We start from the raw sequence: 20,745 nt of genomic DNA, 5'->3' as shown, positions 1-20,745 counted from the left end.
TTCTGAAGAAATAATTAACTGTGCTTATTTCATTACAGATTCTGAGTACAGTGAGACCTTGGCTTACGAACTTAATTGGTTCAGACAGAACGATTTCATTTGTGAATACTACTTTGACACAAGGTATTTCTGTCTTTGTGACATTTGGGCTCAGTGGCGAGCCATATGACTTTACTTTAAAGTATATGCCTTGGTTCTATGCCTAGTTCATGTCGAGCTATGTACAATTTAAATTTATATTCCAAAGCTTCGTTAAAATCAACAATTTAACACATTGCTAAAACAAAACAGCTTTGGAGTCAGCCAGCAGCTCATGTATTTTGTTTTCTACTTTCATTCCTTTCATCACTTTGCTGCTGTGAAATGTAAATTTCTCCACTGTGAGACTAATAAAGGCAAATCCAATCCAATCCAATCAATTGTAGCAAAGTTTTTGTCATAAAAAGAGTTAATCCCTGTGGCCTGTCCGAGTGCTATTTTTTATGTTGCCATGTAAACACCATGCAAATCATTTGAAAGTCTGTCCGCGAATGACTGGTTTCCTGGAGTGTTCCGAGATCTCCTTTCTCATGATTTGATCAAAACACAATGTACCAATATGTTTTTCCGTGAACGCAATTGATGTTAGCTCTGCAGGTTTAAAATATACATTTTCTTTAGTTTTCTGAAGCCGCTGTGTGTCACCTCCAGTCCCACATAGGGGAGAGTCAACCAACACATGGAACACGTCACAAAATTGCTCCATAAACAGCATATTAGTGTTACTTGTTGCATTTTTTAAAAACAGAATTTTGGAATTTGTCAATTTGTCAAAATAAAGCTCAGTATCATTTGTCTGTAGAAAAATGCCAAAAATGCAAACTCGGTTAATATTGAAACATATTTTTGTCATTGTCAAAATTTCTGTTTGTGTTTTTCTTCCTATGTGATTGAGCCAACAGAACATGCAGCACTTGTAACAGCTGGGAACAGCTCCTCAACTAACCTTGTTTCGTCTCTGGCCTCATCACAAAACAGATACAAAATCTAATTCAATTTGTTGATATTTCTTTATTGCGCTTTCTCAACGTCTGGAGCTGTACAAGCACTTAACAAAACATGTAACATAAAATAACAAGACTAAAAATAAAATCTGCTACGTCCCAGATAAATACACAAAATGAAAATTCACCAACAAATAAAAATAATCATTTTATTTGTCAAGAAAAATGTGACCCAAAATAAATCCAGTATCCTTCTTCGTGAAGTCACAATCACAAAGAAACTGGTTTGTTCACCAAGGCATTTTGATTATCCGTTTGAGCAGTCGTCCATAAACATCAGCTCTATAAAACCGCAGCCTACACCTACTTGCTTTGCGCCGTCATTGTCATCTGTCTGCGAAACATGCAGCATTGCCACATTGAGAAGAGAATTTTTCGTGTCCGGCCATCAGAGCAAGGCTGCCAAAAGAGCAACACTGCCACCTAGGGTTTCCTATCATAATTACATAAAATTCAGAGGGCAAATGATTCCTCTACTTGTCCTGTTGAGTTGTACTTTATGTTGAATGTTTGTTGAAAATAACTTTGTTGTCCTTATTATTAGTATGTACAACAATATCTTGACCATAAGACTGAGTGGAGGAGGGTGTATTATACTTTGGGTAAGGGAAGATAATGAGGGGGGGCTAAATTTATTATAGATTTAATTACCTGGTATCAAGGTTTTGAAAAATACAAATGGCAGCATGCTCACTGATGTGTGTTTGGCTAACACTAGTGACAACAAAAAAGTGTCTAACTCTTCAATGATGGTGATGGAATTTATGTCAATTTACAGCATATGACATCTTGGTTTCACTCCCTGGTGCTTTCTACTAACTTTATGACTGCTTTACTTCCTGTTTATGATACATGTCCATGTTAAGCGCTTTGTTGCAGCTTCAGCTGGTGTTTGAAGCACTATATAAATCAATATGTATTGTATTGTATCTTACCTTTCTTGCTATTTGACTTTCCCCGCCAAGTGTAATGCATCGATATTGAAATTCGGGCATACACTGCAAGAACCAAAGCAAGGGCAAGGATAATCCTACAGGACGCTCCGCACCCTGGCCACCACCTTTTCCAGCTACTCCCCTCATGCAGGCGCTACAGATCGATATGCACCAAAGCCAGCAGATATTTAAACAGCTGCTTCCCCTGTCGCCATTAACTCTCTAAACAGTAACCCTAATATAACTGTATAGTGCCTCTTTGCAATTTTGCACAACCCTGTGGAACAGCATCCCGTTATAATCATTGTAGCTCCAGCACTGTACTCATTTGAACCACTGTCTTCTTGATATTTTGCAAATTGTCTCACAGTTCTTCCTGAGAGGTACCATTTATATTAAGGAATTTGATTAGATTAGCCTTTATTAGTGTCCACCATACTTATTTTTCTTGTCTTTTTTATGATGATATGATACTCGTGCAGAGTGTTCTACATATACTTGTCCAATAAAAATGATTTTGATTTGCTAATTTGACCATAGACTTTCAGATTTACTTTCCGACCCACATCCATAAAAAAACCGCAGATGACTTAAATCACCCTGTTTAGCAGCGCTGTAGGCACACGGCTCAAAATGGGCATGTTGTATCAAGCCAAAATTCTTACTACAAAACAATGTGTGTGTGAACATCAGTTATTCCAATCTGTTAATTTATTATGCGGATAACAGTTGGACTTTTAGGTTTGGATACGAACAAATTGGGGGATTTTAAATGACACAAGATGACTATTAGCTTGGTGATCTGTGGGGTGGTGATCTGAGACCAAGTGCTCATTATGCCCAGTAAAAATTAATGTGCTTTTATAACAATAATATAAAGTGGAACGTCTAAAACAAGTGTGGAAAATCCCAAACCTGAGGGCCACTATCCTACATGTTTTCCATATCTCCCAGTTGCAACCCACCAGATTCTAATGATCAGATCATCAGCAAGTTCTGTGGAAGCCTGCTATTAAACCTGTTCAATGGAATCCGGTGTGTTACTACCGTGAGAGTTGAAAAGGACAGTGGCCCTCCAGGACTGGGATTGCCCACCCCTGGTCTAAGGTCATTCTTGTCAAAGTATCAGGTCCAATATATTTTTTCCCCTTGGCTAGAAATTAATTTAAATTTCAGAGCTCCAGGTTCAATCGGTTGCCTTGAGTTGATAAAAGCTTTACCAACTGTTTTGGCAAAGGTTCCGCCAACATTTTGTAGTTGGGTAAAATCGTCAGGAATACGGTACATTGTAGTTTGTAGTACTTGTTGAGTCGGTTTACTATAACATTGACCACCGAAACGGTTTCTTACTTGTCATTTTGTATCCACTGGCAGCAAGCTGTCCAGCCATGTATTCCCCATCGGAGTTGTTGTGACTGCAGCCCCATGTTTTCATCCAAATTTTCTGAGTGCCAGGAATCAGACTGGAAAGGAATTCAGAGGATCACGAATGGTAAGAGTAGTAATTTGAAAATTGTTTGAATAGCATGTATTAAAAATTGAATCCTAAACAGTTGAAGATAAAAATGTCCAAGATACACATCTTAGATATTTTAAACAATTTAACTGTTACATTTTTGTTCAAAATAGTTTGCACCTTAATTTACAGACTACTCGAAGGAAAACCTAGATCAGGTGAAAAATCACATGATCGGCCCCCGATTTCCGATCTCATGAATGGATCGTGACATCCAGAGTGTTCACTTTTTGGTGGTACTTTCAGTGCATTGTATTTTTGTTGATATACTTTATATACCTGTCAGCTTGGAGTTCCTCGTGGTTCAAAATGTCAGTTTTTTTCCTGGACCTGGGTATGATACTCCTTCGGGCTGAATGCCTCTCATGAGGTGTGGGGTCATGAGAAGACACCATGTCCTCAATATCGTCAATCAAAGAGTCACAGGCTGATGGCATGGTCTGAAATAAGATGCTTGGTCATCAAAATGAGAATTTATAGATGGGGTGCTAGTGTTTTAATGAACATTAAAATGGAACATCGCGACCTGGGTTCAGTTCACAATTCATAAATTGGTGTCATAAATTTCATTTCTAAGCGCATTTCAAAACTCTCGAGGACACTTTATATGACACCAAAGACACAAAAGAAGTCATTTCGGGACAGTTTACATATAAACCACGGTTATAAATTGAAGTGATCACAGTTGCAATCAAAGTACATATAGTGTAGTCATACTTAACATATATCCAACTTATATCCATTTATCAATTTTCTAAATAGAATTCTTGTCTTTTTCTAAAGGTCGTGGTTCAGACAACGCCATCCACCAGCCAATCAAAGGCCCCATAGCAAATCGAACCCAAATATCAGAACCAGGGCAAGCCAGTCCCCAGATGATATAGTTTGTCCACTTGTCCTATAATTCTGCTTTCCTGTTTTTACCGTTAGATCAGTTGTGGTGTCCATATTTGTCTCATTGGCTATTTGAAATGAGAAACAAATACTGTCGACAGTATCGTTCCACCATGCTGTATTTAGCTACGATTAAACGCTCATGTCGGGTAATTCGACTGCAGCCTCATGAACAAATTACGCAATTTATTATGGGAATAAACACTCTGCGAATGGCACTCGCGAAGCCAGGGCCTGTGTTTATGTTACATTTCGAAAAGATAAAAATATAAACCAAAACCACGATCCGATCTCTAGTCTGACTGACTCCGTTTTTAAAGCTGACGTGGAGATTCATCTTCTAAGTTTATTATTTATGTGTATGAGTATATACTCCGCGTACGCAATATTAAACCCTGCATGATTTTGACAATCATTCATGTTTGGTTGGACCATGCTAACTGTTAGCAGACGTAGTTTAAACGTGCCACGTGACATATAGATACCAAACTATTCTTGATGCATCCAAAATGTGGCTCTTACCTCAAGTGAAGCGTTGCTATTTGATCACTACGAGTGCAATTCACAAGTCAGCAAGTCAAAAAACGTGAGAATACGCATTTGAACCACCAAAACAAATCGTCAACACTCCATATCCGCCATGTTTTTGACAATACGGTACGGCGCGAAAAAAGAGGCAAACTTCAAACGTCAATGCCCTAAATTGAAAGTGACTTGAATCGGTCACCAATGATGAAATACCCAGAATGAAGGGCTGCATGCTCCAAGCTTATGAGAAACATATCCGTGCTTTTATCTGCAGTGTGCTTGCTTATTATAACGAAACAAAAAAATATCGCTCGGTTATTTACTTTATTCAAATGTTCAATTACAAAGTCTGAGAGTACAAAAGAAAACGCCAATTTCACCCCCCTCCCCGCCCCAACATATACATCCACAATTCCTCATTCAACAGTTAAATGTTCACAGCGTAAACAACAAAAGCCAAACACTAACATTAGACCAGACCAAGAAGCATCAGAATCAGAATACCTTTATTCGTCCCACAATGGGGAAATTTGCAAAGCATCGACCCAAATTAGAAAAAGCAAAATATCACTTTGAGTTTCAGGATTGAGTTGACTCTGGCTGTCTTGTATTTATATTTTTTTTAGTATTTTGTTTTGGCGGTGAAAATCTGTTTGAATTTATGACTTGGATGAACATTTTTTTAAACTAGTGCAGCGTGCTCCACCGGAGACAAATTCATTGTGTGTTCTACATACTGTACTTGGCAATAAAGAATATTCTAATTCTTTGGAATATTTTCTTTAGAACAAATGGCATTTGCGATCATCATTTTAGTTATCTGACTTTGAGTAAGAAATGTAGTGGGCGAGTCAAAATTAATCAACAATAGATTATCAAATGGACACTAATTTTAATAATCAAATACATAATTGAATCATAGATTATTTTTTTTTATTGTACAATTGTCTAAATCACCAGATGTAAGCTTCTCAATAGTAATTGTACTGTGGTTTAAATAGTGTTTCAAGAAAGCAGACACATTATTGTGGTAAATCAAAATAAGATACATATTTGCAATATTCAATTGAAGTAACTAATGACCAGACCAGTTAGTGAATCAGTTCCATTTAGATATTTAACTATAACTCTCTCCTGTTATCTTGCATATTGTTTTTGTTTTCATTTTTACGAGACAATACCGAATAAATCTCAATAACTTGTAAATAAACAGTCAATGGGGGAAAATGTTCTGAAACACATTTAAATGAAAAATAAAATGTTAATGGATTAATTTGAATAATTGTTTCTAAAAAATATTTGCTTGTGACAGCCCTAAAGCAATGCTATAGGCTGTGCTTTACAAAAATATCAACATTCCTTTTGAATCAAATGGAAAGGCACAATCTTTCCAAACCCCAGGTCTCAACTCCACAAAAAACAGATAAAACATTGTGACCAGATTCAGAAATGTTGGCTGTTTCTGGAAACAAGGGAGTATTAAGGCCATTTTGAAAAGAAAAAGAAAAAAAACTGAATTTGTAATTTTACTACAGGCAAGTCAGAATTTTAACATGTCATAAATTTAAAATAAAGCCACAATGACAAAAAATGAATTGTTAAAATAATAAACCTTATCATTTCAACAAATGAAACTGCCACTTGTCTCGGATCAGCCATGTCTTGAAATATTTGTTAGAAACACTTCAATTTCACAGAATGTATCTGACGAAAGAATGTTAATTTCCGTTGGCTTTTGGGAAGAGACAAGAGTTTCCGTAGTCATATAATCCGTCTTGTTTTACAAAATATGTTCTACCATTGAACTAAGGTGTTTTAAAGATTTATATTTGTAAAGCTTTTCATTTCATTATGGGAGTTCTGTGAATTTGTTGTTATTGTATTTTTCCTTTCCAACAACAATTATTCAGTTTGGCCGAAATACTCCACCGTACTTCCCACAGACTGGAGGAACTAAATGTGGTAAAAGTTATGGTTTTTCTACACATTTTCGATAGAGACACATTTTTTTCTACTCTGAAAGGCTATGGGATGGGAGGGGGATACCAGGTATCTAATGACTCAAAAAAAACACTAAAATTAAGATAAAAGTAAAGTCAAAAAATGTAAAAACCGACACACAGTGTCAGAGAAGTAAAGGTAGACATTTGAGCAGTGGACACAAGTCACTGATCCCAGTCCCATGGAGACAGTCATGTCTTGCATTGGCCATTTCAAGAGCTTATAAGGTATTGTAGGGGGTTGTCATCAATAACTAAATATTTTGGGTTGAATAAATGGCACTAATCAGGGGGTCGGGGGCAATGAGTCCTGCAGTAAATATGTCGTGACCATCAAAGTACGCGACATATAGTTAGGACAAAAGTGAGACGGATATACAAGCTCTTCACTGCTAACACATCAAAGTAACCTCAAGGAAATACTAAGCTACAGTGACATTTACTCCTCTGCCCAATTACTACTGTATTGTCAAACATCGAGAGGTAGCCCATGATACCTTGTGCACATAACATTTGTAGAAAACTGTTTATTCATCCACCTGGCAGGCTTACTCTTGAGCAAGCAAGATCTTGTGACCCAAAACACACACAATTACACAAACACACTAGATCGACAAAAAAGTTAATACGAACAGCAGCAATACAACCTGCAGCCATGGGTTTCCAGAGCTTCAGATCAGACAAAACAATTGTGATTTACCATCAGATGCTATCAAATATCATGAGCCACTGGGAGCAAGAGCATTGGCGGTCAAGAAGTGAATTTTATATAATTTGACTACGGGCGAGGAAATTGTTTCATTCAATGTGGTTGCTTATCTATGTAAGACTAACATTTTACTGGTTCATTCTAACGGTTTTAAAATCCAGTAGATGTAATGGTAACCTAAAAATCTTACTCGACTAGAAAGGTCTTATACAGCTTTGCAGAAAACACCAAATAGGTCACGTCACGTGGAGGTGGAGTCAGAGGTGTGTGATACACAGAAGAGGGATGGGTTTTAAATTTATTAAGTAATCCGTTAAGCTAAATTCAAGCATTGTCAAGGGTCAGAATTATCTATCCGAATAAAAGCTTCACGTAAAGGGTGATACTAAATTAAATTTGACATTTACTGTCAGGCTTACATTGAACTTTTGGAAGTCAAATCAGTTCTTTGCACCAGCGACCCATTAAATATCCAAACTGACGTGAAATTTTAAAGGGAAACTCAAGACAAAAAAATGTATTAACATTACAGTATGTTCAATGAACCTGGTGCCATCAAAACACGGCATTCTGAGTGGTTATTGCCTTTGTGGGATATGAATGGAGCAGTGAATTCTGACATTTTGTTCATGTCGTGGAGTGGCCATTTTGCCTTGGATGACCACTTGCTGTTGGCTGAAAATGACGTCAACGTGCCGAAGGACTCCACGTGCAGACATTGCATGACCAAACCCAGAGAACAGGGGAGCCACGATGGTCATTAACTGAGCCAATGTTTTTTTTCTTTTTCTGCTTAATTCATGTTGCACAAATGCAATGTCAGGATTCAGTGTTTCAATGACTGGCGGTGCATTGAACAAATCAAGAACACTTTGGACTTCCCTTTTAAAAGTGTGTGTGTTTATTTTGTAGAATAAAACTCTTCCGAACTTCCTTCCGCATGCCAAATAGTGTTTTCTGTTCGTGTGGGTCTTACACTGGTGACTGCATTTTTTTTTATTAATAAAGGCTTATATTTCTCTTAAAGCATTTTAAGTACCTAGAACCTCCCTTAAACTTTGCTGGAGTCCTCCCAGAGCCTGAGATGTGATATATTCACCTGAATCTCTTTTTGGGACACCATGAATAAACATGGTGTTTCGTCTCCCTGGGGACTGGAGGGGAAAACAGACTTTTTTTAACTTCCTTATATTTAGGATTAACATATACTAGCAACAGTCATCGGCCTCCAAGCTGAAAGCTGCGTCTTTCAGCTCACTGCTCAAGATGCGGCTCAGCGAGCGTTAGCTGCACAGGAGGTCGTCCAGACCAAGCGGTGGCATCCTATCAAAGTCACACGTGTCAAACAGATCGCTGATTCCTTGGTCGTCTCCCAATCCTAAAAGGTAGTCATCCTGCTCCAGAAGAGGGGGCCCCAGGTTCAAGAAGGGCCCCAGCGATGAGGGCATCTGGTCTTCTGTTTGCTGGAGAAGACTGGTGTACGGTGACGAGATTGGAGACAGAGTGGTGACAGACACAGTGGTGGAAGTGCCTGGGGACGTGGTTGGGATGGTGGGATCTGCAATGCATAAAAGTAATGGTTAATCATTCATCTTTTTCATCAGTTGGACTGAAATTCTATTGCTGAATAGAAAATGTCTCAAAAACCTGTTTCTGTCATTTTGATATTTTTTGTTTACGGATTTTCTAAATGAATGTCCGCCAATGCATATGTGCTACAATATTCAATAATAATACATACAATACATAATTCAAACCTCCCTTTTAGATGCGGGATTTAACTAACTTATTGCAAGACATTTTCCAAGCAGTTTTCCATACGATGGCAGCCACTTTGACTGATCTTCCAAGTCATGTCTGAGCGGGTTGGGGTTTGGCGAACCTTGAAGCACTTTGAGGAAAGGCGAATTCCCATTGATGTCCATGCCGCCATTTTTCACCGGACTACCCTGGTCATTCTCATCTGGACACAACAGAACCTCGATCGGCCCTCTTGCGCTGGTCAGGTGGATGGATAGGCTCTGAGGAGACAAAGATCACATTTGAAATAAGAAAAGAGCTGATTGAAAGAGAGAATAATGTATAACATTGCAGAACAGTTTCCCACTAATGTGGAATATTCCAAAATGTGCAGCATGGAACCAGTGATCAATACAACAGTTTGATTGAGGATTGTTACAAGATGACTATTTTTTTTCATTCGAAGTCAAACTCATGACCATCTTCTGATGGTTGCCCAATGGCCTTTGTTGTGCTAAGTTGATCAAATCCAAATGATGTGTACTCCATTTTGGTGGCTGTGATTTTCAGGGCTACACACTAACTGTTATTTGGAGTAGAGTGGCAAATTTGGCAAATTTACTGGTCATATTTGCACAAGTAGATGAATATATGACTTGGACTCTCACTTATTAGAGGGGCAAAGGGGCACCAGTTTGCGGTAGGTCTGGATCTCTATTGTGATTGCATGGTGTAAGGAGGGTTGGTTGTTTGTCAAGAATGTTAATTTCTTTAATAATTTTACACTATTAAAAAAATACTGTGTGCGTATGTGTTTATTGCCAATGTAAACCTTGCTTATAAAATTTTGATTGACAGAGTCAATGCCCTATCAGACTTTTCATTGGTGGATTGGTCAAAAATAAGTCTGAGCAAAACATGTTTAACACGTTTTGATGAATACATTTCATTGAAGCTCAATCAATGTTCAATATCCAGAATGCCTACAGTGTGTTTTGTAGAAAACATTGTCGCTGAAAATTCTTTCCAGGATTGTCCATGAATGACTGTACAGGGCCACTCTGAGCTGGTCAGGTGAAGCCAAGTTTACCACCACAGGCTCAAACGGGCCAGTAATAATATCTCAAATAACTAAAATAAAATATTTTTTTTTAAATCATGTATCTTCTCTTTCCACTTAATTTGATCAAGCTTCATTAATCCAACACTCTCTTGCTATAGAGAAATCCAGTAATACTGTATTATATCTGTATAATATTACAGAGGCTGTAATATTGTAAAAAGACAGAAAATATAAAATCATCATTGAAACTTAGCATATTATATCATAAAGGTAGTGTAACAGTGCAAGTTCTGGCAGTACTACACAGTGGTATTGTATGGCCACATCCCAAAAACACAACGTAGCACCATTCTTAACATAGAATGACATAGCGGATGGTCAGTAAACATACCTCATCAGGATCTGGTACTTCAAGCTTTGTGTCTGTGGGCGCCTTGATAACAATAACAGTCTGATCGTGGAGGTTTCCCAGTTGATTGATGTCTTCATATGTGACATATGCAAATGTGGTCAACCGGTCAAAGAAAAATGTCGGAAATTTAGAACATGAAAACTCCAACGCTGAAACCGACATGCAAGTCCAATTAGTTTTGTGACACCAAGGGAAAAAGTCCAAGTTGAAAGCTTCAAAATAATTCAGAAATAAATAAAACAGGGATGAACCTATGCTTATTCTATGCAGACAAAGCCAAGCTACGTTGATAAGTGTGATAAGTACATGGTACATGCACATATTCTGGTTACAGGACTTGATAGACAATGCAAGTACAGACTTGTAGCCCACTCCTAAAAACATGGGATGCATTAGATAACTGAAAATTGCAACAATTAATCTAGTAACCAAAATAGATCAATCTTCTCTTGGTAACAAATATTCAAGTGGGTTTCAAGTACGGAGTGACCCAAAAAGATGCGTACCCATGAAAATTGTAATTGTGGCTGTAATTAAAAAGCTACAGTAAAGTCTCGTTATATCAATATTCTCGGGACTCGGAAAAAATATATCCATCCTGATAAAATCCTATAAAAATATATATCCGTATGGGGGATCTTTGATAAGGCATGTAATTTTATCATTGGGTTCATGGATTGCGTATCTAGCATGCTTTTTGTACAGTACTGAAGTGAAAAATAAACGTATGCATAAAATAAAAACGTCTACACTTTTTTAATGACTATTTCCTTTCAAAAATGCAACCAATGCAAAATCCTCACGTTGTTCTATACACACGAAACCACAAACGCCAGCATGTACAAACATGAAAAACAGCGATTGTTGCAAGCGATAAAGATATCTGAATACAAGACAATTAAATACATGGATGGAAAACAAAAACTGCAACGTTTACATTACTTTCGTTGATGACGTATTTGGCGGCACGTCGAACTCTTTCGGATGGAGGATTTGCTCCTTGTTGGATTCTCCTCGACAGCCACTATTGCCTTGTACTTTGTTCCAAGGTTACAATTCTTACGTTTCCCCACGGTTTAAATTTGTGTTGAACAACAGTACTGTATATAAGCTCTGCTACGCCTTTTTTATTGTGCTCGCGTATGACAGTTCAAAACACGGAAGCTGGTAGAAAATGGCGTCAGCTACACTACGCAAGACACGGGAGCTGGTCACCTGACCAAGTCACGTGACCAACGGCGCGACCGATACAGATTTCGCTAATGGTGGTACTGTATAGAAACCCCTAAGCAAATATCAATTCACCTTAAACTGCTTTTGTATTGATATAAACATAGCAAAATGGCCGGCGAGAGATGAAAAAGAGCACCGTAGTAACCGGATTTTCATAGTAACCATGAATCGTACTAAACGGAACTAATTATACATAAAGATTAGAAATCCGGCCGGGAAATGAAAATAGTATCGTAATAAGCAGTATTATCAATGTAACCGATATCGATATAACGAGACTTTACTGTACTTATTTCAAATTACAACCACACATTCAGTTCATGGAAGACCAAATGTCCACCATTGTGTTGCAAGCAAACCTGTACTCGTCTGACAAAGTTGCCAATCACTTTTACACACTCCTCTTTCGGGAGAAAACATTGCCGTAGCGAGGGACATAGTAGGACACATCTTTTTGGGTCACCCTCCTGAAAGAGGAGTGTGTAAAATTGATTGACAACTTTGTCAGACAAGTACAGGTTTGCTTGCAACAAAATGGTGGACATTTGGAACACATCTTGGGAAAGCCATAAATTGACTGAAAATTGACAGAAATAGCTGGAACTCTGGTGAATTGTCTTTCATAAACTGAATAAGGTGTGGTTGTAATTTGAAATAAGTAGCTTTTTAATCAAAGCCACAATTGAAATTTTCATGGGTACGCATCTTTTTGGGTCACCCTGTTGTGCAATATGTTCTGTGCCACCACAGGTCTAAACATTTCTTTGTGGAAAAAGTAGGGCATTGTCTAATCCTTGTTGCACTTATTAAACAAACAAAATAAATAACTAAATAAATAAATAGATAAATACAAAAGGATATTTCTCATTGCTCGGCGACTCGCTCATAAGCTTTGCGTCCAGGCTACATCTTTGGATGAGCTGCTCAAGTCTCTGCTCTTCTTCCGCCAGCGCAGAAACCTCTGCTGTCAGCCTTTGTCTCTGGTTCAGTGAGCCCTCAACCTCCAACAGGCTACAGCCCCTGTGAACACCAAGTGATTAGAAACATATTTCTTCTGCAGTCATGATGTCCAATACATGTAAGGAGAAAAGGAAAATGCTCAAATTAGGCTTTTGAGTGAAACCACTATTTTGGGTTGTAAATATTCATGTTGCATATGAACGTTGGCCTTTGTGTGGGAAGTGAACCAAAAGTGAAGCTGTAATGAGCCACATGTGCAGAAGAAGAGAAAATGTCACTCACAACATAGTGTTTACAAAAGTTAATAGTAATAATACATTTAATTTCAAGCGCCTGTCAAAACACCCAAGGAAACAAAGCACACAACAATAAAACCATAGATAAAATGATAAATAATAAAATAGCAGATTGAACTAGACATTGAAAACAATTTTAAACAGATGGGTTTTGAGGTGGTACTTGAAAATAGGGAGGGTGTCAATATTACGGATGTTGGGTGGTAGTGAATTCCAGAGTTTGGGAGCAGAGTGGCTGAAAGCTCTGCATACCATCGTGGTGAGACGGGCAGGGGGCACATAGAGGTGAAGGGAGGATGAGGATCTGAGGGACCGAGAGGGAACGGATATTTGAAGCAGGTCAGACAGATAGGGAGGGGTAAGGTTATGGATGGAAAATCGTCCGCCATGTCGGGACTACAATTTCTTATCTCATATAATAATAATAATAATAATAATACATTTCATTTATAAGCGCCTTTAAAAACTCTCAAGGACACTTTACAGTCACAGGATATTTTATCTACAAAAAAAGCTCATACTGATGATGTCCTCTTCTTTTCCTTTCAAGGGGTCGCCACAGCAAATCAGTGTCCTCCATCTTGAGGTTTGATGTATAGGTCTAATAAATGCAACCTCAACATTCAGACAAAGGCCACCTCACGAATAAAATTGTTTACAGTACATGTATCCGATTTAGGACCACATATGAAAAAAAACAGATTTTTTAGGGGGAAAATAAAATTCTGATTTTCAGAAAAACAATAAAAACATGGAATGTGGGTCACATATCAGCAAAAAAAAAATATAGAAAGAAAGAAATCAGTGTGTTCTACCAGAGAAAAATCTCTTGTGTGTTCTACACACTTGGCCAATAAAGATGATTCTGATTATGAGACACCTTTGCCTTCAGCTAAAGTGGGCATGGCAACTTACATCCATTGAATATTGTTCTTTGATTTCTTCTTGATGAGGTGAATGCCTTCTAGTACATTTGTGATGTCATACAACCTTCTTTTCTGCACCTGAACGCAGGGAAAAAAAACATTACTTGAATGTTTGTTAGATCAAATGCTGAATGACACATCTAACAACACTAATTACCAAAACAAGCACAAAGATCAAAAACTAAATCATTTCATTTGTTTAGCGTTTGCACATTGACATTGTTGCTTGTTTTGTTACGTTGCGTTTGTTGTTGCATTGTGTGGAGTGAATGTGGACTGTTTTTCAGCATTTTTTTGGCCACGACATTCATTAAGAAGGAGACTGTGCTTGATGGTAGCACCATGTCAATAGCACACATACATCAGCACTATTTTTGATTGTGAGAAATGTCTGTCATTTCACCATTTATTGTTGGACTGCCATGGGCCGCTTATGTTTTCGTTTTGTTTTTTTTGCTTTCTTCAGCATAGAGGTCGGTAGTGTTGGATGGTCTGCGGCTGGATGAATACATGGCTTGAGGGATCGATGATGAGAAGAAAATAGCATTGGCGCGTAGCGCGGATGCGCATTTGGAGTTGTGGCTTGGAATTGAAGCAGATTTATGAGAGACAGGAAATGTGAGCAAATCTATTGTTTTGTCAAATACATTTACAAGACTTGTGTTTCACTTAGATTGTTTTAATGAATGTATCTCTTAACATGATTATTCATTTGAATCAAAAAGCATGGTGATGGAGAATTTGGACAACTGCCAGTTGTTGCTGTTCTTGGGAGCAATTGGGGATGTTATCTGCCTTCGCCGCGGCATGACATTGTAAAGTCTTACCCAGAGCATGCCCTTGAGCAAGTGTGTCAAACTCATCTGTTGCCACGGTCCACATTGTAGTCACGGTTTCCTTTCAGGGGGCCATTATGAATTTGGGCAAACCACTAGAATGATTCATTTCCTCCACATATTACATACAGAACGCACAACAAATTAATGAATAACTAGTTTTCAAATCTGAAGTCAAGAATAATGGCTGTTAATGTGGTTTACATACGAGGATTTGAAATTTTGGTTGGGACTTTATAGCAAGCATCATGGCACTTGACTTGGTTGATTTGCCTTTGCGGCCCGAATAAAACGATGAGGCAGGCCATATTTGGACGTCGGGCCTTGACTTTGATACCTGTGCTCTGCTTCAGGTGGTTAAAAAACAAAATGGAAGTTTCCTCTATCATTGTGAGAACATAAATTCAGCCTAATTTACGGTCTATATTTGTCAACAGCGTTGGGCCTCTGCTTGCGTCTTAGGTCATTTCTTTTGAGGAAACAATCATTTTCTTTTTTTTTAGCAGTCTTCTATTGCTGCTGCAGCACAACCATGAGCTGCCGCCGTGCTGTGCGCAGCAACCTAATTTGCCATGGCTCTATATTTTCAGCTACATAATTGGTTCAGTGTGGCAATGGAGAATGCGGACAAATAATGGCAATCAAAGGTAGTCCGTGGACCATGTCGATTGAAAGAAAGTATTTTGCGATATTTCTCATTGCCATTTTACCACCATGTTCTTTACTGTACCTAATGTGGCCAGGAGAGAATCTACAATCAGAATCAGAAATCCTTTATTCGTCCCACAATGGGGACAATACGGTCAATACGCAGCTCTTCGGTTTCAGGTGGAGGGTACCTGTAAAGTTTCTGCAGCAAGGTTTAGGTCCAAAACCCCATCAACAGACTGGGCGAGCAAATCCACAAATTTCTTTGTTAGGAGGCCAAGGGAGGTATCATACCGCGTCCTCTCTGGTGGAGATTTGGGCGCTACAATGAGAGAGCAAAATAACATGTAAAACTCCTGCTTTCTTGCATGCCAGCCTATTGGGCAGATTTCACACTTGGGCAGTGATTTCCTCATCACAAAGTCAGTCTTTGTGGGCTAGTATAGCCATTATTAAGGACTTTTCCTCCATTCAGCAGGTGATTCACAGTGGATTTAATGAACAGAAAATCACATGTCACTAAGCTGTTCTTCAATTCATTGGGCCAAAGTAAGGGTGGATCTTTATTTTTAGAGGCAATCAGTTCACCCTGTATTTGGCAAATTGGCACGAAAACTACCAAAAGTGATCACGTGATCATCATTGGAACTGATCGGAGACGGCGGGAAAAGCAGAGAGGGAACCAGGAAGGCGTGTATTCAGACAGCGGAGGGTGAGGGGAAGAGCGCCATGCACATTTTATGACAACTATTAATGGAAAGGTTGAGTGAAAAGACACAAATTACACAAACTAAATGAAAACCTGGTGTTAATTGCTAAGGATTTTTGTTGTTATTTTAGAAGCTTTCATTGAAAATTAAGGACAATTAAGAAATGTTTTTACTACTCATTTTTTAATGTTTTTTTTAATTAAATTTAAGGATCCGTGGCAACCTTGTGCATTCATGGGTCATCACGTGAGAATGGCTGCTTGAAAAGTAAATCTTTGGTCAAAAATGGATTGGGCACCCTTGAGGCAGAGGATCATCAGGTTAAGGTGACGTTTGTAATTAACCTAGGCTATGGCAGTAGAAAAAAATAATGTTGTAAACTTGAATACAAAAAAATGTCATAAATACTAAACAATGAAATGAAAAACAGTTGAGCATTGCGGCAACTGATCAGACCTCTTTGTGCCACTTGACAATACGTTTTTGCATGTACTGCACAAACTAGTTCAGTGTATGCCATCCGTAACCACAAAACACAGAAAAACGAAGTAATTACAACAAGGATTCCATGTCACAGTTCTGTGCCATGACAGATAAATCAGGGGAACTGGGGGAAAGTATCAAATTTAAAATGAGTTGTGAATTACAAGTGTATCTTCGTTCACAATCTATGCCAATGACATTTCGTTTTGTTTAGTGGCGAGACATGGGATTTTTCAAAAGCAAAATGTTACCGTGGCACAAAATAAAAGTATTACGGAACACAGCAACATACAACATGTACATGCCCTAACCTAATTCAATACAAATATTAAACATTTATACTGCCACTAAGTGATGTTAAATGACATTGCTCGGTGCATTCTGAACGACAATGGAATACTCTATTACTCTTCGACACACTTTTAGCACAATCGAAAATATAACTGCCCCCCCCCCCCCCCCCCCAAAAAAAAAAAGATCTCGGTGCAGGCACGGCTAATAAACAACTTTAGATACAAAGTTTCAGCAGATTGTATGAGGGAGAAACAATAAAAGTAAGTCAAATATCAATCAGACACTACCTTTACACACACACGCACACAGACACACACGCACACACAAACACAAAGAGGGAGTAGATCAATTATTTTCAAAACGAAGCCCCTAAGCCTCCCGTATGCAGTGCAAACATAAAATGTTTTATGGTTTATTTTTGTATGATGGCCATTGTCTGGACACTAAAAAAATGCTTTTTTTGGGCCGGCCACATGACCACATTTTTGCTCTCTCATCAAATGGGATTTCAATCAAGCCCGCAAAAGAAATGTCTGGGGGTTTGATGCCGAGAGAACAAACAAAGAAATATATGCCTAAGATTTACAGAGGAACATTGCATCCTGCATAAAGATTACTGGTAGAAAACAGGAAGGCAAATCTGTTTTTCCTCTCACATTTATCTTTTCTTGAATAATGTGTCAAACTGGTACAATGAAGGTTCAATGATAATTTGCCGCAACATATAAAAAGGTCTTACTTTTTGGTGTTTTTAAATAGACTCCATTAGCCAATGTAGCACTTCCTCTGCCTCTTGGGGTCCTCGATGGTTCCGACTGGTACTGGTGGTCAGAATCGTCGAGAGCTAGCCGCCGTTTGGCCTGCAGAAAGCATATGGAAAGACAGATTGGCAGAGGAAAAGCTTTGGACGTCAAAACATTTTATATTTGAGAGCAAAATCTCTCCTTTCAGGTACATGTGTACTTTTTGTCTTTTGATTTCTCCCTTTTCATAATTTCGCTGCTGTAAATGTCTTGATTGTGAGACAAAGGTTTTATTTGATTGTACGCTAACAGTGAGTACAACTTGAGCATCGCACATGTTCCACTGCTTTTAATGTGCAATAATTTAAACAAAGCTGTATCATTGAAACAATTGCTCTTGCAAACGCATTTGATTTCAAACCTCACTGTAACTTTTCAGACAATTCCACATCTTACAAGCACGTATTTGATATTTGAAATTGTTTCGGGTTGCATTACATTACCTAGAAAAGGACACAGTGTACATCACTTTGTCTGATGTAATTTCCCTCACAGGAAAAACCAAGTACAGTAACTAATCAGGTTTTGCTTAAAACTGTATTTTGTGACAAGTATTAAACAAAAATGCTCTTGATTTTAATACCCCAACCTTGCATTAGGGTTTTTACCATTTCAAGGCCTTGTGGTTTTCCTAGAAGCCTCCAAAACTTTTCTACCTGCATGTTCACTTGTGTGTGTTTGGTGGGCAACGGGGTGACACAGATGTTTGGAAAATGCACCCCACCTTAAAATTTGTAATTGAGGACACATACGTTTGAATCAATTTTTGCACATTTTTTACAAACTTGTCAGTAAGTACCACGTCCATTGTTGACAGTCTAAATGTCAGCCATTTTACCAGCAAGCAGCTTCCCACTCCGTCTGCTCATGGCTCCGGCCTCACGTTCACGCGAGTGTAGCTCGAGAAATTTTCAGTTTAGACCACAAACAGTTACAATAACCAACACCCGAATAAACCGTACACTTTTTCGTGTGGTTTGTACAGATAGTAGAGTCGGGAAAAGCGTAAAGTAGCAGTAAGAGAAACAACCTCGACTTTCACTCATAAAGTCATCATCATGTTGCACTTTATTCAGTGGAGTCACTAAGCGTCCACACTTGTTCCAACTTGTTAATTCGGCTTCGAAAACGAAGAATTTCTCCCTGCCTCGTCCACTGTGCAACTAGCCTTGACAGCTAACTCATTTTCATGCTTCAATCCAACTTGGATCTTAGTCGACAATATGACGCTGTCGACTGTTCGTCAAACTTGAGGTGAAGCCATAGATGAATAAAGAGCGATTGCATTAAGTAGAATAGAAACAAAATACACCCAAAGGGTACGAGTGCACAATCGTGCAGGAATAATACCAGATGAACATCCCAACCCCCCAAATTTAAAGACTAAGAGAGCAGCCACTAGGCCATCGCTAACATTGCTCATCTCTTTCCAGTGTTTCCATCTGCTGCGAGGCTGAGGCGAATTCAAAAGCATCACGAAGTTAGCACGTCGAGCTGTTGGCACACGAGCGGACGCCGTGTGAACATCAAACAATTGTAAAACATCCCATTTTGATCCAATCCTGCTTAAACTCAATGGGAGTTCACTTGGAGAACTTAGCTAATGGTAGTTAGTTAGCTATGTGGCTAAAGTGGCTAGCAGCTAGGTGGCAGAACAACAAGCTCGGCTAAGCTGAACAGGCTAGCTTTTTTTGTCGCGTTTCAGATTGTTAGTAACACACAAAATACATTAAAATATGATGTTCTGCGAATTTACCGGCGGTCTTCCCAAGGCAGGTCGCAGTCCTGTTCCATTTGCTGATGGTGGCTGAGGTGTTGTGTAAATGTTGTTTATCGGTGGCTCGGATAAACATACATTCGATGTCTGAGAAACGTTGCAAGGCGGTGGGGTCGTTATTATTTGGATATAAGTAGCGCTTGCTTGAGTGGGATTTAAACGATCCGAGAGGGCTGTCAAAATTATGTTATTGTCGAGATGGGAGCCTCCAACGCCCGCTAAAATCACTTTGTCCGGAGCCGAAGAGATCCCTCTTCTCATCTTGGTCTCGGGTAGCCCCTTTTTCTTGTCTCGACACTTCCAAGACGCTCTGGTTGCTAATCCACCGTAATTTTTACAAAAATAATCAGACCGAAGTTAAGATAAAAGTCTGAATAATCTATTCGTGAAAAGTAGTTGTCCCCGTGTACGTGCATTTAGGCAGATGCAATGGATTAAAAAGTAGCGCAACTCTCGTTTCCTCAGTCGAGAAATGGCTTCAGGAAACGGCCTGATGAATGAAGGGATACGCTTTACGCGCTCATGAGCCCTCCCGCGAAACTCAGATTTCCCGGGAAGATTTCAAATGAAATTTACATGCTGAGTACGATTGGGTGATCATTTCACAGTCCACGCCCCCTTTCTGGAGTTTCTGTCCAATTACGTCGTAGAATCATGTGCGCCACGTGCTCATTGGCAGTTGTAAACAGGTAACGTCACTTGTCACGCGCACCGTAATCCCCAACTGGGCCGCTAGATGGGACGAACGACTCACGATGCAAAACAATATTTTTGAAATTGGAGATGTCCTCAACTCGAAAACTCGATATGCATACGGCCGAAGAAACCTTTTCATCGATATACTAATAGAAGTAACAATATAATGTGTAATATATTAAAATGACATAAAAAAACTCACGCGGCCTGGCGGTCAACGTGTTGAACTCACACTGCAGAGGT

The 20,745-nt window shown here is 38.8% G+C and overlaps 2 protein-coding genes across 6 annotated transcripts in view; both read right to left on the bottom strand.

The window, feature by feature from the left end:
- The window catches only part of cdkal1 (CDKAL1 threonylcarbamoyladenosine tRNA methylthiotransferase), a 304,188-nt gene extending 299,117 nt beyond the window's left edge, over positions 1-5,071 (bottom strand). The window contains exons 1-3 of one of the 4 annotated variants that reach the window (XM_088999350.1): positions 4,911-5,071; positions 3,774-3,934; positions 3,329-3,441 (exon numbers count right to left, since the gene is read on the bottom strand). In XM_088999350.1, coding sequence (XP_088855476.1) covers positions 3,329-3,441; positions 3,774-3,931 — 271 coding nt within the window. In that variant the 5' untranslated portion in view covers positions 3,932-3,934; positions 4,911-5,071. Of the gene's footprint in view, positions 1-3,328; positions 3,442-3,773; positions 3,935-4,910 lie in introns of those variants that run through there. The other 3 variants (XM_088999354.1, XM_088999351.1, XM_088999353.1) reach the window with 3 other exon arrangements.
- A 169-nt stretch (positions 5,072-5,240) lies between these two features.
- LOC148896587 (transcription factor E2F3-like) lies at positions 5,241-20,313 on the bottom strand. Of its 2 annotated transcripts, none has more exons than XM_088999474.1 (8): positions 19,786-20,313; positions 17,966-18,086; positions 15,931-16,061; positions 14,245-14,333; positions 12,935-13,093; positions 10,820-10,934; positions 9,508-9,646; positions 5,241-9,183 (listed from the first exon to the last, which is right to left on the bottom strand). In XM_088999474.1, the coding sequence occupies exons 1-8, from the start codon at positions 20,065-20,067 to the stop codon at positions 8,909-8,911; spliced, it is 1,311 nt and encodes a 436-aa protein (XP_088855600.1). In that variant the 5' UTR covers positions 20,068-20,313; the 3' UTR covers positions 5,241-8,908. The 2 variants fall into 2 exon arrangements, with proteins under 2 accessions (XP_088855600.1, XP_088855601.1); XM_088999475.1 differs by lacking the exon at positions 19,786-20,313 and adding an exon at positions 19,444-19,625.
- Positions 20,314-20,745: the final 432 nt, after the last annotated feature.

This window comes from Hippocampus bargibanti, linkage group LG06 (assembly GCF_051943395.1).
Source record: "Hippocampus bargibanti isolate YZ-2025 linkage group LG06, ASM5194339v1, whole genome shotgun sequence".
Lineage (NCBI taxonomy): Eukaryota > Metazoa > Chordata > Actinopteri > Syngnathiformes > Syngnathidae > Hippocampus > Hippocampus bargibanti.
This window is presented reverse-complemented; position numbering and strand designations above follow the sequence as displayed.

Excerpts from the sequence above, each read along its gene's own strand:
- LOC148896587 (XM_088999474.1), bottom strand. The coding sequence starts at position 20,067 with ATGAGAAGAGGGATCTCTTCGGCTCCGGACAAAGTGATTTTAGCGGGC. Across the intron at positions 14,334-15,930 it reads TTGCTGCAGAAACTTTACAG|GTGCAGAAAAGAAGGTTGTA; the intron begins GTACCCTCCACC and ends CCCTGCGTTCAG. Across the intron at positions 9,647-10,819 it reads AAGTACCAGATCCTGATGAG|AGCCTATCCATCCACCTGAC; the intron begins GTATGTTTACTG and ends TTGTCTCCTCAG.